The 14,951-nt window shown below is 47.2% G+C and overlaps 2 protein-coding genes across 2 annotated transcripts in view; one reads left to right on the forward strand and one right to left on the reverse strand.

Moving 5' to 3' along the window:
* Positions 1-45: 45 nt before the first annotated feature.
* PPP2CB (protein phosphatase 2 catalytic subunit beta) lies at positions 46-12,986 on the reverse strand. The gene is made up of 7 exons (XM_015861242.2): positions 12,769-12,986; positions 4,552-4,761; positions 4,108-4,281; positions 3,532-3,621; positions 1,849-2,010; positions 943-1,061; positions 46-845 (listed from the first exon to the last, which is right to left on the reverse strand). The coding sequence occupies exons 1-7, from the start codon at positions 12,868-12,870 to the stop codon at positions 773-775; spliced, it is 930 nt and encodes a 309-aa protein (XP_015716728.2). The 5' UTR covers positions 12,871-12,986; the 3' UTR covers positions 46-772.
* Positions 12,987-13,095: 109 nt separating this feature from the next.
* WRN (WRN RecQ like helicase) overlaps positions 13,096-14,951 on the forward strand; it is a 63,192-nt gene continuing 61,336 nt past the window's right edge. Inside the window, exons 1-2 of the mRNA XM_085546533.1 lie at positions 13,096-13,565; positions 14,502-14,613. The gene's annotated coding sequence lies outside the window, so the exon portion shown is untranslated. The remainder of the gene's footprint in view (positions 13,566-14,501; positions 14,614-14,951) is intronic.

The raw sequence follows: 14,951 nt of genomic DNA on the forward strand, positions 1-14,951 counted from the left end.
GCCCGGCACCGCCCCGGCCCGCCCCCGAGAGCGCAGCACCACGGCTCGGGCTGAGAAGGGCGTTTATTGTTCAGGTACAGCGAGTGGGACAAGCGCGGCCGTGACAAGTACGCGAAGGCGGGAACAACACAGGACGGGAATCGAGCTAAAAAGGGAACGCTTTATTCCGTGTTATGACAACGTACTCCCAAAAGCAGGAATCGCTTCCCTTCTCCTAGAAGCGCGGAAGGGCGGGGGCTGGAAGGGCCTTAAGGCCATCCGACCCCTGCCGGGGGCAGGGCCCTCCCCTCGGCCGGGCCGCCCTGGGCCCCAGGCAGCCCGTCCCGCTCCACTTGAGGCGCTCATCTTTCGGTAAAATCAAGAGTGGTGGGGTAAAGAAGTTAGTGTGCATTTCCCTTAGAAATGAACTCCAAAACGCTAAGTCATGCCAGTTAACCACTAGAACTAAAAATTGACAAATAAGCGTAAAAGGAGATGGAAGCGTTAGAGTTACCTTGTCCTCTGAACAGTCCAGAAAAAAAAACAACAACAAAAAATAATGACTACAATACAGCAGGCAAACTGACTGTCGGACTGATTGGTATAGGATACATAGTGTCGTAAGGAATTCAGTCTCAGGTTGTGCTGAACGCTCTTCGTCCTCAATATGGCACGTTTTGGTCCATGATGGGGATTATAAGTAGAGACGAACCCCGATTTCTTACAGAAACATGTAAATATTGTTGCTCTTTAAAACGCCAGGTGTACTTCCTTCTAAAAGGTTACGAGAGGTTTATAGGAAGTAGTCTGGGGTACGACGGGTAACATGAGGCTCTCCACGACGAGGTGCTGGGTCAAACTGAAGGCTGCGGGAAAGAAAAAAGGGTCATTAGTCCTCCATGCGAGGCAGTTTCCAATACAGCAGTTAGGCAGGAGGAGAACAGCTCAAAGCACGTTACTCACAAGGAATATTTTAAAGTGTCATCTAGTTCCATGATAGCGGCCTGGTTCCCACAGCGGTAACAGTAATTGGGCGCACTGAAAATGGTCACCACGTTTCGGTCGTGGCACCAGTTATAGCCCTGCCAGGAAGAAGAGAAAAGAGGTCTCTGTTAAACCTCAGCCCTCAGTCCGTCTGAATTTCCTCTTCCAGCCTCAAACAACAACTCAAGCCAGCTGTGAAACAGAAGGTTCCTTCCAGGTAGTTCCACTTTCAGAAGGCACTCTACAGCGTCAGCAAGTGGCGTTTACAAGCAGTGCTTACCCAGCAACAATAATTGAAGCCATTCTACACAGAGACCAGCTATTTGCACTGGTCTGTTTGCAAACTGTGGATCACAGGAGAAGGGAAACTAGAGATCTCAGGTAGACCCTCAGCCTTCATTCACCACAAATGAGAATCTGCCAGTTCACCTGGAAGGGCATTCTGACACACGCTGCTACTAACGAGACCTGCCGGAACTCCATGTAAAAATAAGTCTGCTCCACTGACCCACTAGGCAGTTTTCCATCAAGACAAACAAGAATAGACCATCAGTTGCCAAACTTAGGGCTTAATCCCTGTCACATCTGACCACTGCGTACTATAGGGCAGCCTGTTTAATGGAGCACATAAGAAGATTATTACTTCAACAAACAGGGCATGGCAGGGTCTCTTTGGCAATGTACTTCTCTACAGAGCAGGTCAAAGCACATCCTTTTACATCGCTTGTTGTTTTCACACGATTAAAATCCCTTTCAGGAACTTACCTGCTTAGCCTTTACGTGTCAGCTCATGCCAACACATTAGAAGGTCTAACAAAAGAGACAAGAATTGACATCTATCTTTTTTTTCCTCTCTGCCTGTTCAGCACGAAATGCTTGCCCTACCTCCATGACCAGTTGGTGAGCGCGGGAGACCAGTGTAAGACCATTGGCATGATTAAATGTCTCAGAAATGTCTTGCCCAAACGTGTAGCCGGCACCACGCGGAGATATGCCCCAGCCACCACGATCATCTGGATCCGACCACAACAGATCACACATTGGACCCTTGAAAGAAAGTGAGTATTCTTCATTAGCTTTCATTGTGCTTGCAAAGTAGTTATGAAAATATATCTTTACAAGTTTACAGTAAAAAGCCTGCATTTTCTTTTCTGCATAAGCCACATATGTTTATCTAACAACAGTTAGTTACTCCATGCATCAGTCGACATCGTTTCACAAGAAACGAATCCGCATACAGCTGAGGAGTCCCTACAACCAGAGAACTCTGGCCACCTCCATCACACACTGCTTGCCATCCCACCTCACCTAACCAGAGCTGCAAAGACATGCACAGCAGATCCACGTTCTTCCTGACTCTCACAGCAGAATAAAGACCACATGGGAAAGTATGTATGCAAGTCCGAGGATACACAAAGGGATCATTAGTGCCAACCAACTTGTAATAAATTAATGCAAGGGAAATTACCCACCTGAAGTGACCTAAGTGAACTAATCAAAAGATTGATTGTTAATCTTCAGCAGTTCTTCTGGCAGGGTATTAAGCATGTAGTTTCCTCTCCTGAATTGTTGTTCATTGGATTTTACATATTCAGAAATACCCTGGTACATGTCTTTTAACATTCACCAGCAGCTTTTCTCACTGAGCTATTAAGAATCTAAAGGGCACTACAAACTGTCTGGTACTTGTCAAAGCCTTCTGCTGTCTCCCATCCACTGATCCAAACTACGTGGTAGGGATCATACACAGAGGTCCTCAGGAAATTTAGATCTCAGCAAACATATGCAGCATAAGACTGTGAAAACCCCAGAGCAACAAGAAAATTAATACCATCTATATACAATCAGAACCCCACCAAGCAGCCTCCCTCCTAATGCTGGGGGCAATTCAAACAGCTTGTTTCAGAAATCTCAGGCAGACCTTGTCACTCTGTTCTTGCTCCTGTACCCCATATGTTTCAGGACAAGCAGTTTGTTTTCACTGAGGGATAATCAAGACCATCTGTAAGCCCCAACAACTCCAGCAGAGCAGAGCTATTTGTTAGCCTGGGAGCTCAAAAGGTGGTTTCTTCACTCCGACTGGCACTCCCCAGCTGCTCCGTGTGGGACTCCTGCACATCGGCATCTCCTATGGGCACCTTCTAATTTTGTCAGGTCACCCAGAAGAGGGTAGCAGTGAACATGGTGAAAACACAAAAAGGACTGGCTGGGGTGGAGGGATAGTGATGCAACAGCTCTGTGTGCTGGTGGTTGGTCCACAAGGAAGTCTGCAATGAGGCACTTTCCCTTGCCAATATGACTGAGTCAGCATGACGGTCAAGAAAATCTGTTTCTGTGAATAACAGCTGTGAAAACCCCACAGCTCTCCTTTTGCAGATTGCTGTAATTGAAGCATATTGACTTGGGTGTGTTTTAATCAAATGAGTTTTCATTTGCTATAGCTCTTAACTGAGGCAATAATCTTCTGCGTAACAGTATGTCTCACTGTGCAAATGCATTTCTGCATGACTGTGCATTTACATTTTCAACAAGCATATCTGAATTGTATTGCACCTAGTTTCCTGTTACCTCATGTGGAACTTCCTGGAGGCGGTCCAGAGCCCTGATATGATCCAGTGTATCTATGGATGGAGAGAGGCCACCGTGGAGACAGAATATCTGTTGCAGAAAGAAGAGTGATCCATTGAATACATTTTTGCTACGGGAAGACTCATCTCAGAAATAGCTGTTTCTGCATTATTTTGCAATTACAGTGGTCTACCCTCACAGGGGAGAAACAAATTTTAACTGTCTCAGATGGAAATGAAACTGGAAGGCTGCACATTACACACTAATACTGAAGCAACAAACATGCTGTGCCTTCAGTATCACAGCGATACGTCAACTTACATGTGAAGTATCACAAGGGGATTCTCACCTGCTGAAGAGCCCTTTAAAATGACCAATACCCTGCCATTCCTTAGGCAGCAAACACAGAGGCCTTGCTGCACCATCAACCTGTATTGATACTTCACCAAGTTCTTCCCCAAACCCACAGTAAACACAAAAAGCTTGTTTGAGACTGTTCATGTGTGGGTCAGGTGGCACAGACTGCATTGTGTTACAAAACAAAGAGTTTTCTTTATTCAAGGCAGGAAAGCTTACCTGGCCATCTACTAGAGCTGTAAGTGGAAGATAATCAAACAGATCTGTGAAATACTTCCAGACGTTGGCGTTGCCGTATTTCCGCAGGCATTCATCATAAAAGCCATACACTTGTGTAATTTGTCTGCTTTCATGATTTCCTCTCAGTATAGTAATGCGTTCTGGGTAACGCACCTATTGACCAAAAAAAAAGGGGGGGGGGGGAAGCAACTTTTCTTTAAGACAAGAACTGTATAAAAGATATGGAGAAATGCTACCTAGAAGCTTCACACAGCAGGCAAGCACTCAGGTCTATTATATAAAAGCTTGTGTCCATTAACACATTCAAATGTACATCCACTGAGCTCAAGCCAACTGTACTGTCAACAGGGGAACTATTCTTTCATATCCCCTGAAAAGCACAGCTTTGCCCATAGTCGTCATAACAAAGCTGTCCAGCCGTACCTTTAGCGCTACTAGTAGAGTCACCGTTTCCACCGAGTAGTAGCCTCTGTCCACGTAGTCTCCCATGAACAGGTAATTTGTGTCTGGAGACTTCCCACCAATTCTGAAGAGTTCCATAAGGTCGTGGAATTGGCCATGGACATCCCCACAGACGGTGACAGGGCAACGTACCTCCTGCACATTTGACTCTTTTGTAAGAATTTCCTTAGCCTAGCAAGAGAAAAAAACAGAACAAAAATGCAGGAAGCTCCTCCACTGGCAGGAGCAGAAGTTATTCCACTACGTCTGCACTTGAAATTCAGTTTCCCTCTAAGACAGAAGGATAACCACTAGAAAAAGAGCTTGTTGAATAAGCAAAGGCAAAGTGCATTGTACAGACAGTCGTGCAGTAAGACAAGTTTGGTACTGCAAAGCCTGGACGCACAGATTTTATTGTACCACGTATGACAATAAACAACTTCAAAGAAGTAAATGGACAAGTGAATTCTTAACCTCTCCTGAAATTAAGGAGTGTGAATGTCAAGACTTGCTGTTGCATACGACTTGACTTCCATCACTGATGGGGTTCATCCATGAAACCTCTGCTTTTTCCAGTCATTTCTGAAGTGCATACAGTGACTGCAAGTGCTGTTCCAGTGTTTCATTAGCATCACATGCAGATCTCATCTCCTTAAGCACAACTGACTTGTTTGTGTGAAGCATACTGGTCCATTTGATTGATAGATTCCTTGGTTCGGAAGAGCACAGGCTGATTCATCTGACCTATGTAACTACAATGGCACTGGGGTTCCAGTCTGACTGCCAAAGCCAAGAGCCACTCAGCTCCATGGTACCTGGCAGCTTTGCCTCAAGAACCACAACTGTATCGCTGGCCATCTCACATCCTGTCAGCACCATTTCTGTGGGAGGCGTGCAAGAACAGGGTTTGGCAGCCTGTGGTCAGGGCAGCAACACCTGAAGAGACCACGCACATTGCCTAGGCAACTACTATGGTTTTTGAAGAACTTGGTTTGCCAGAGCAAGGGTAAAGCCATGAGGAACCACATGCCTTGCCTTCACTGGCAACATGGCAGCAGGGTCAAATCTCTCTCCTGCCGGCCCTGGCAGCTAATGTTCACCGCCTTCATCCTCTGGCATCCCTCGTGCTTCCTCTCCCCATTGCTGCACACTCAGGAACCACGCGTGCTATCCTAAAACCAGGATTTGACAGGAACAGATTTGTGCCATGGAAACAGCACTGCAAGCAGCGCATTTGCTCTGTATCTACAAAGCCACCTCATCATCTGAGCAGAGCCGGTGCTAAGCAAGGCTGGTCGTGACGAAGCAACTCGCCTGGCAGAACAGCCGGGCACTGCTGTGGCACAAGATGAGCAGAGCCGCACTGCTCTGCCAAATGGCAATGAGCACAAGTGGCAGAGCATTGGGCAGCTGGGGCAGCTCTGAAGGCACTGTGCCCTCAGATCGCATTGTGGTAAGAGACAGCTGTCAGGAACAGAAATCTCTCAGCTATTCCCAGGACACATGGGAACTATCAAATCCATCTCCTTTGCAGAGCGGAGGGTTTCTTCTTGCTGAAGTCACGAGGGAAAAAAACACTTGTAAACCTTACCTGTAGTAACCTGGCACAAACCTCCATACATGCGCAAGAGGCACTTTTCTAGCCCGGGGCACCTGCTTCCTGCCAAATCTCCAGTTCCCTTCCAAGTTTAATTTAAATTCTTCTGCAGCCATTATCAACTTCCTGGCCATAACTGACTGGCAACAACACAACTCCAGATGGAAGGAAGGCATTCCTGAATGTACTCATCTTTTTCTCTGCACCCAGCAGTTCCTATGCCAATTACAGCCACGTAATGTAGTAATGTAGCCTATCCGCATTACTTATTATGGCTGTCAAATATTATGGTTGTTTTTGCTGCCTCCAGTTCATCAGCTGATATAGACCAGAGCTGCTGGCACATCTGATGCACAGGGAGAAACCACCGGCAGGCTCAGCCAGATTTGGACAGAAAGGACAAGGATCACCTGTGCAGAACAGTCTCTGGCAGGTGGTGATTTGGTTGCTCACCAAGTCCCTTTGCTTAGGGTGAATTAGGTCCCACCTACCACATGGTAAGAAGCTACTTAGTGAGGACACCCTCAGCAGGCTCTGCTGAGTGCATGTCCTCACATTTGAGTGTTCACTTTGCTTCTCACACACTAGGAAAAAAATCCTACAGCCCATTGGCTTGGCCAGTGCCCAGCGTGCCACCTGCACAGTGTGTAACCTGAGGGATGTGACCCCGATTCTCAGAGACATCCTAAACATCGACTAAGTGACATGGAGTCCACTTTGCAGTCCTAGATGGACTATAAACTGCTAAACACATGGCATCTGAGTGCAATGGCCCTGAGTTCTTCCTGCCTTTAAAAGCACCTACAGGACCCGTCAAGAGCTTCAGCCCTCAGAGGGTGATAGAAAATTCAGTCACAAAACACCTGCTCTGTGTGTTCTGACATATGTTGCACAAAACAAGAGACTGGGCTTCACTGTGAACTGGAGTTAACTGAACCACCAAAGGTGCTGGGTACTTTCTGCCTTACTGTATTATGCATTCTGCTCCTTTCTCAGCTGCATAAAAAGACAGGGACTTGGTGCTTCTGGGAGAAAGATGCAGGGCATGATACGGGTACTGTGCATACCCACCAGCATCCCAGTTCCATGCAGGCATCTTGGGAACACATACAGGTAAAGAAGCGTTCAAGAAACAGAGGACAGCTCCTTTTGTGCAGTAACACCTTAAATGCTCATGTCAAATGCATCCTAGGAAGGTGGGCCAGCAAGACACTTGAAACATTGGTACTAGAAGAATCTAGAAGTTCCCCATCAGGAGAGGGGACCTGACAGCTGGAGAGCAGCGGCTTCTTAAACTGCCTACCAGCTGTTATTGTTTAGCCTACTTTAGCTTTGTAGACATACATGAAAAGTAAGATTTGTTGTGTTAACATTGCTCGGGAACTGAGCTGACCACAGAAATTTTGCCCTCAAATGATCTTCTAAGGCCAAAAAAGGTCTTTAAAAATCTTAAACATCATAAAAAACTTCTCAGAAAAGCTGCAATTAATCAGTTAACTCTGGTTGTTTGTTTCACTGTGCACAGGTAACACTACAACAAAAAGGCTGAAATAATCAAAGCATCATTGCAAAGGAAAAAATTCTGATATGAGTAAGCTGCCCTACATTACTGTCATTTACTTATGAAGACTGTTAAATAACTATTAAAGTCACTTTGACCTACTATTTCTGGCACATCAGCTTCCTAACCACGTCTCCATTTGTTCTGAATTAAAGCCATCCTCCAGGTAAGAATGAGTAAGAGTTACTGTAGTGGAAATGCTAAGTCAGGGCCTGAAGCAGTGATGGAGCACCTGGTGGAAGGCAGGGCCGACCCGCGGAGCTCAGGTGCATGCAATGTGACTGAGTATCCAGAAGGGGTGAAGCCAGGATCCTCCCCCTCCCAGACCCCATTTAAGGGCTGGCAGTGGAGGCTGGGGTACCTGTCTGGAGATCCCTGCCTGCTGGAGGCTTTCGAAAGGTAAGCAGTTTTTCTTCCCTTGTTTCTGTATCCGTGATTGCTGTATTTGGGTTCATTCTCATTTGCTGTAGCCTAGGATTGTGCTACTCTGTTACTGCTGTACTTTCTCTCACGTTACAGCACTTCAGCGTTACAGTAACAAAAAGCTCCTTCTCTTCTAGGCATAATATTTACAGTGTCTGCCCTCAAAATTATTCTGAAGACCAGGTTATTTGTTGGCTGTGAATTTGCCAATATCTTAGCTCTCCTTCCCATCAGAGGACCAGGCTGCCTGCCATCCCAGCCCTTGATCTGCATGGATGGATGCTGGAGGACACATCCCAGTACGTCACTGTGCTGTCACTACAAGAAAAAACTGAACAGTCTCAGGACTTGAACACAATCTCTTAATACACTGCTCTGAAACTGGAGATCTTACACAGGCCCTGAGACTACTGTCAGGATCATCAGGAGACTAAGCTTCTGTGAGAGGCTTAATGATCAAACACATCAACTCTCATACTGCTTGGATTTGTCTCTGAGACTCGTGTAGGATGACTCCATCGGTGAGGGGATTAAGATCCATCCAGATTTTCAATATCAGGTCTTCCCTGGATAATAATGTAAGATCCTTTGAGAACACAGAAACACAGCTCCTTCTGGAAGATTCATTGACTGTGCCATAACCTCAGTTTGATTGTTGGAGGCCCTTGCTTCAAGAATCCAAGAAACCAGTTATGGAGTTTCTCATTTCTCTGCCAGTTGCAATTAATTAAACTACAGCATCAACAGGCTGAGGATCCTAAAATCTCGGAGGTGCCTCAGCAGCTTCGTTTGACAAGAGCCAGCTGGATTCTCCCCAAATGAGAGGGGAGCTGGAGAGCTGGAGCTGCCCTGCCCTTCAATAGCAGGGGGCAGCCCACAGCCCCAACAGCAGCACTGATGCCAATATGGATGTACACTCCTAGAGCCATCCAGGCCAGTATATGCTAAGATAAACTTTATCACCGAAGAGATAAAATACTGCTGACTGTGATCCAGCATAACACTCTCAGAATGTGTCATGGTTTGAATGGCATCCAGGATGCTACTTGGCTTTGTTGCTCATACTAACTTCACCAATTACTGCAGAGGAGCCTACGAGCTCATTCTATTAAAATTATTCCTGGGCAAAATAATCTCAGAGGGCAGAACTGCCATACGTACATGCTAGCAACAGCAGTACTCCCTAAAGCACCAACTGGCTCCTTCTGCTCAGCTTGAGGAATCAGTGCACAATTACTTTTCAATAACAAGAAATGCAAGTGTTCATTAGTGGTTAGAATCCTTTTCCTCCCACCACTTCACAACACAAAGCTCTCCAGCTGCTCACAGCAACAAGTCTCTACCCCCCTCTTAGACATATGAAGACCGAAGATGGGGGGGAAGGGGGAAATAAGGAAGCTACAAAGAAATAGATGGCTATAGATAGTCATTTGCCTGTGTTTAAGAAACAGCCTTTAACTGGATTTTCTTTATGCCGTATCTTATTATCTTAATGAAAAACTGTCTTTATTATAACTAAAGCCTCAACTCCCTCATCAGCAGAATTAATCTGCTCACTTGACTTGAATCTCAAATCAAGCAGCATTTAAAGCTTTTCACGTCCAACCTTGAGAGCAGTTCCTGTTAAAATGAATCCACCTCCTCAGTCTTTCAGCCTGGCTGTAGCTGCTCAAAGTGCAGGTAATGAGGGGCAGCAGTACCCACGCGGGATCAAAAGGAGTTCCATGCATTAAGTGCTACCCTTCTGTCAGTACCCAAATTCAAAGGCAGCACAACCACGGATACAAAACGTGCCACTGCACTTCTGATTAAGTGCAGACAGCATCCAAGACTGAGCTCTAAAGATTTTCTCACTGCCTATTTAATGGGGGAAAAAAAAAAAAGGCTTTTAACAACCTTCATCTACTCAGATGATCTACAATAATAAAGTGTCACGGGTTACTTAGATTTACCTATGCCCGTGACAGGGGAAGCCACCCCACGCCCCCCCCCCGGGGCCCGGAAAGGAGGGGGAAAAGGGGAGTGGGATAAAACAGCGACAATCTAAGGAGGAAAAACTTATTTTACTAAATATGATATCGAAATACAAGATAGCACAATATAATATAATTAAGGCTAACAAAATCGAACGAAACAGAGAGAGAGAGTCTCCGAAAACCGAGAGGCCTACTGTGAACTCTAGGCGACACGGCTGGAACGCTTCCCACTCTCCGAGAAGTTCGAGAGAAGAAAGAGGGCACTCCAGCCTGGGAACGAGATTATATAGAGTCCTGGTCCCGTGACTTATTGTCACTCCTGTTGTTCTCTGGGATATGTAGTCTTCTTCTGTGGACTGCACATTCAACAGAAGTATCCATACTTGACATGATGTTATGATGTGGAATACTGATAGCAAAATTACAAAATTACAAAACCATGACATAAAGTTAAACAGTAAGAGATGCAAGAAGCCTAATGTTCATTTCCCTGATGGGCTGGAAACATTTCTGGTGCCTGGAAGCTCCAGTAGTGACAATAATTGTTTGTTTTTCTATTACATACTAAATATCAGCATGACTTTAGTTTTCATTTTAAGAGCAGCAGAACAGGAAGTGTTTTAATGTTATCACCAGATGACATCTTGATTAATTCTACAAAGACTCTAAGATGGATTAGCTGCCAGTTATGTCATAACCAGGCAGATCAATTTACAGTGATTCTACAGGTGCAATTATCAAAAGCTTTCTGAGAGAAGAACAGCTGCTATCCCCTGTGTGAGCCAACTATCTCCAGTCCTTCCCTCCTCACTGTCTGTGAGGCCAGCAAGTGAAACCAAGAACGATACACACAGGTAAGTCTGGGACTCAATTTGGTTTTGTATCCCATGCTTTCATAGAAAACTTTCAGAGTATTTTTTTTATTTTATTTCCCCCCCTCCCCCCCATTTTAACCACCTAATACTATTACTAATTTAAAAACTAAAGCAAGAGTTACTATTGCATATGACCAGAAAGGTTGTTAAGGGTTTCTCCAAGTATTATCTTGGGGAAGCAACCCAAGCTTTCTGACAGCGCTGCAGATCAGTTACCAACTCTACCTGAAAACCAGATGCTCCAATAGCTTACATTTATTTCCAAGCAAACATGCTGTGCCTCACAGGTTCGCATGGTTCACATCCTACCCGTCATTTTGGAGGACTGACATTCCTTTCACCTGCAGCTGTGCTCTCCACTTGGCACCTCTCCCTGCTTTGCAGCCACTGACTGCAACACAACCTACTGATCATACCATCCAGCTTCTGAAAGCACAGCAGCCACAGCTCCTTCTTTGGCTTTGCTGTTAATTAAGAAGGGAATTATTATTATTATTATTATTATTATTTAACAGCTTGGTGGTTGGTGCAGCAGTTCAGAATGCTTGCTGTTCTGAACTGCAAATCAATTCTTTCAGGCTCATCAGCTGGACTTCAAACGACAGCACAGCTACAAGAAGCTCACTCTCTTTTCAAGACATCTACATCTCAAGGCTCTTCAATTGCTCCCTGCTGCAGCACCAGCCCTTCTCACAATTGTCCCAGCTTGGTGAGTGCAGAAAAAGCCATAAAGCAAATGGGCAGTTCCAGCGTGGGTAAAAAAACAGAATGGGAGAAACAGGCCAGTGTGCAGCCAGACAATCCAGGACTACTAGTAAAAGTGTATGTCAGGCAGCCACGGCTTTGACTTCTAACAAATATCTGCCTGTGATGCTCAGCTCCCACCTTTTGAAGGGCACTCCTAGCATGCTATAAGGCGGTGGTGCAGGCCCTCTCTACCGTTCAAACCTATTGCTGCGGTGGCCTACTGAAGACTTGGGGGGAAAAGAAAAAAGAAATGGTTCCATCTTCTGAAAGCTGCTACTGGCCAGAATGCCAGGAACAGGCACCACAACAGATCACCTGCTTCTGCAAGAGCTCAGTGAGACACAGGTAATGACAACACAAAACCTAGCTCGCTATCAGCAATACAAACAGTACAGGGACCAATGAACTAGCTGTCAGGCACATGAGGCAGAGCAGTTACCAGCTGATCCAGTGCACGGCAATAGTCCCTGCTGTCATTGAGGTACACAGAGAACACAATCTGAGCTGCTGTGCTGAGCCCGCCTCAGCTCCTTGGCCTTGTCACAGCTCGTACATTCAAGCAGATCCTAGCTCAGCTATACACTGCAGTATGGATGGTTATGCTCGCACACAGGCATTTAACTTCTCAGACGAAAGCCACCCAAACCTGTCTCCTGACAGGAGAAAAGGCTCTTTGCGGCAAACTATATTACCTCTCCAACCACTTCCTGCTCTATCCCGGCCTCCCTCCCCACAACGTAGGCCTGTCTTTAAGGCGGCAGCACAGCCCACCCGCTGCCCCTCATCACACGTCAGGGCTTTCCCCACGGCTGCGGGCCGACGGCGCCCTCCGGCTCGGGGCGTTCTACAGCCGGCGCTTCTCGCAGTGATCCGCCATGCGGGCAGCGCCGGGCGGCCCACGGCGGCCGGCCCCGAGGCACAGCCGAGCCCCCCTCCAGCCGGCCGCAGCGCCAGGCCTCGCACGGCCATCTTCGGCACGGCCGGCCCCAGCGCCGGGCCGCCTCTCCCCGCCTCACTCACCTTCTCGCAGAGGCTGCGGACCTGGCTCTCGCTCAGCTGCCGGCACTCGTTCAGCTGCTCGATCCACTGGTCCAGCTCCTTGGCGAAGCTCTTCTCCTCCATGGCGGCGCTGCCGGCCGGGGCCGGGCCCCCCCCGCACTGGGCGCCCGCGAGGCCCGGTCCCGCCTGAGGCTGCCGGCGCAACGGCGGGGGCGCGCGGCCTGCTGCGCTCCCGGAATGGCGGCCCCCGGCCCTGCGCACTTCCGCCTGCCGCCGCCCCCGCCCGCGCTTCCGCTCCGGCACTGCGCGTGCGCGGCGCCTCGCGACGGGAGTAACGGTCCGTCCCTCAGGTGGAGCTGGGAGTCAGAGGGGTTGGGGCGCTGTGCGCCTATAGCGAGCTGTGCAACTGAAAGTGCGTTCAGCAGAGTCAAAGGGAGTCATGTATTTACACAAATACAGTTTATTTAGATGCTCCTAAAAGTCCTCTGCCATTCTGTACTCATAAATGATGCCTTTTGTGAGCTGTGAACAGCTTGGAAGACTCAGCCAAGAGAGCCCCTGGGCTGCTGAAACCAACTGGGACTCTCCCACTATCACCAAAAAGGAGCCCTGAGGGAATTCTACTTCTCAGTCTCGTAAATTAAGACTTAAGCAACCCGATACATAAAGCATTTGTAATGCTTCCACCTGGTCCTTGGTGAGGACACCGGGGGCAGTGTAACTTCAGCCCCACTGTGTTATGCACCTGGAAGATGTTTTCCACCTGGACCGGATGGCTCCACGCAGTGCTGAGGTTGATGCTGACATGCTGGAAAGAGGTATGTGCCTAAGAGGGGTCACCCAACCCTCCACAGAGTCCTGCTGGTGTGGTATTCACTCCAGCACTCCTATATCTCCTCCCTGCATATCACCCGTGCACAGCACAGCCCTCACATTCATCCCCATGCTGCATGGGCTCTCCCTGGTACCCCTAGCACCTGACACACTCTTGCACACCTCTTCTGCAGCGGCTCTGCTGAGTCCCAGCACGCTTGTGGGAGAGGCAGTATTGGGTGGTTGCACTTGATGGGGCACAATACATCATCTGAGGAAACAAATATACATTATTCAGGGTGGTGTGAGGATGCTTGGCACTCCCAGGAACTGAGCAGAACTTGCTGCCTCCCATTTGAGGCTACAGGGAGGCAGAAATGGGCACTGTTGTTCCTTTAATTTCATCTACTCACAGACTGGATTCTGTACCTGAAGATGCATGGGAAAAAAGGCTTGCAACCACTTGTGAATGCTGCCTTCCTTTGTACCATCTCTAGTAACCAATGCAAATGCCTTGTTAATGCATGGCACTGAAAAACCAAGATGGTGTTGTCTGCCTTTCTGGGGAGGAAGAAAAGATTTTGCTACATCTCCTTCTGTGAACATCATTAGATGTCCACAGCTTTTGGCTGCTGTTTTCAGTGAGCTCATCACAATAAATCATTTCTTTCTAAAATGCAAAACACCGACATCAGAAATTACTTAACCTCCAGGAAACATTAATAACAGTCTTATCTCTTAACTGTTAAGTATACTGAAATGCAGCGATTCTTCTCTTGTGCACTTACCATTTTGAAGGGTGTAATTATGAAACACTGGTGAAAGAGGACATAAGGTTGAAAAGCCCTGGGGAGAAGATGCGAGAGGCAGATTTATATTCTGGGTCTTGGCTAAAATTATTGCCCCTCACAGACGGACACGTTTCTATGTCTCTCTCACAGGAAGCTCCCACGTGGGAAACACTGTAAAGCCAGCTCTGAGTGACTGAGCCCTGAAACAGCCGCACCGTGCATCAGGCAACAAGAATTAGAGCAGACAGTTCAGACTACACAAGTAAGCAAATTTATTTTAAGACAGAACAAATATTGTGGCAAACAACAATACGCAAATTCAGTTGGTAACAGGGGTAAATATCAGACTTCGTTTTCAAATAGATATAAAATATATTCAGATTTTGTTTTGTCCAAAAAGCAGCTCGTGTAGGGGGCTTGGGATGGGAAAGGTCTGCCCATGAAGCTCCAGAACCAGCAGTGACTCCTCTGCCAGCAGGGCTGCATGCATGGGCTCTCCCACCACAGGACGGAGGTGCCTGTTGGAACTCCAGCTCCCTTTCAATAGTTCCCTCCCTTCTGGTAAAAAGCCAGTTCTTGCCACAGACTCCATTTTTGGTT

This window comes from Coturnix japonica, chromosome 4 (assembly GCF_054131305.1).
Source record: "Coturnix japonica strain WE chromosome 4, WE-NBRP24, whole genome shotgun sequence".
NCBI lineage: Eukaryota > Metazoa > Chordata > Aves > Galliformes > Phasianidae > Coturnix > Coturnix japonica.

Excerpts from the sequence above, each read along its gene's own strand:
- PPP2CB (XM_015861242.2), bottom strand. The coding sequence starts at position 12,870 with ATGGAGGAGAAGAGCTTCGCCAAGGAGCTGGACCAGTGGATCGAGCAG. Across the intron at positions 1,062-1,848 it reads CTCACCAACTGGTCATGGAG|GGCTATAACTGGTGCCACGA; the intron begins GTAGGGCAAGCA and ends TCTTCCTGGCAG. Across the intron at positions 846-942 it reads GACACTTTAAAATATTCCTT|CCTTCAGTTTGACCCAGCAC; the intron begins GTGAGTAACGTG and ends TCTTTCCCGCAG.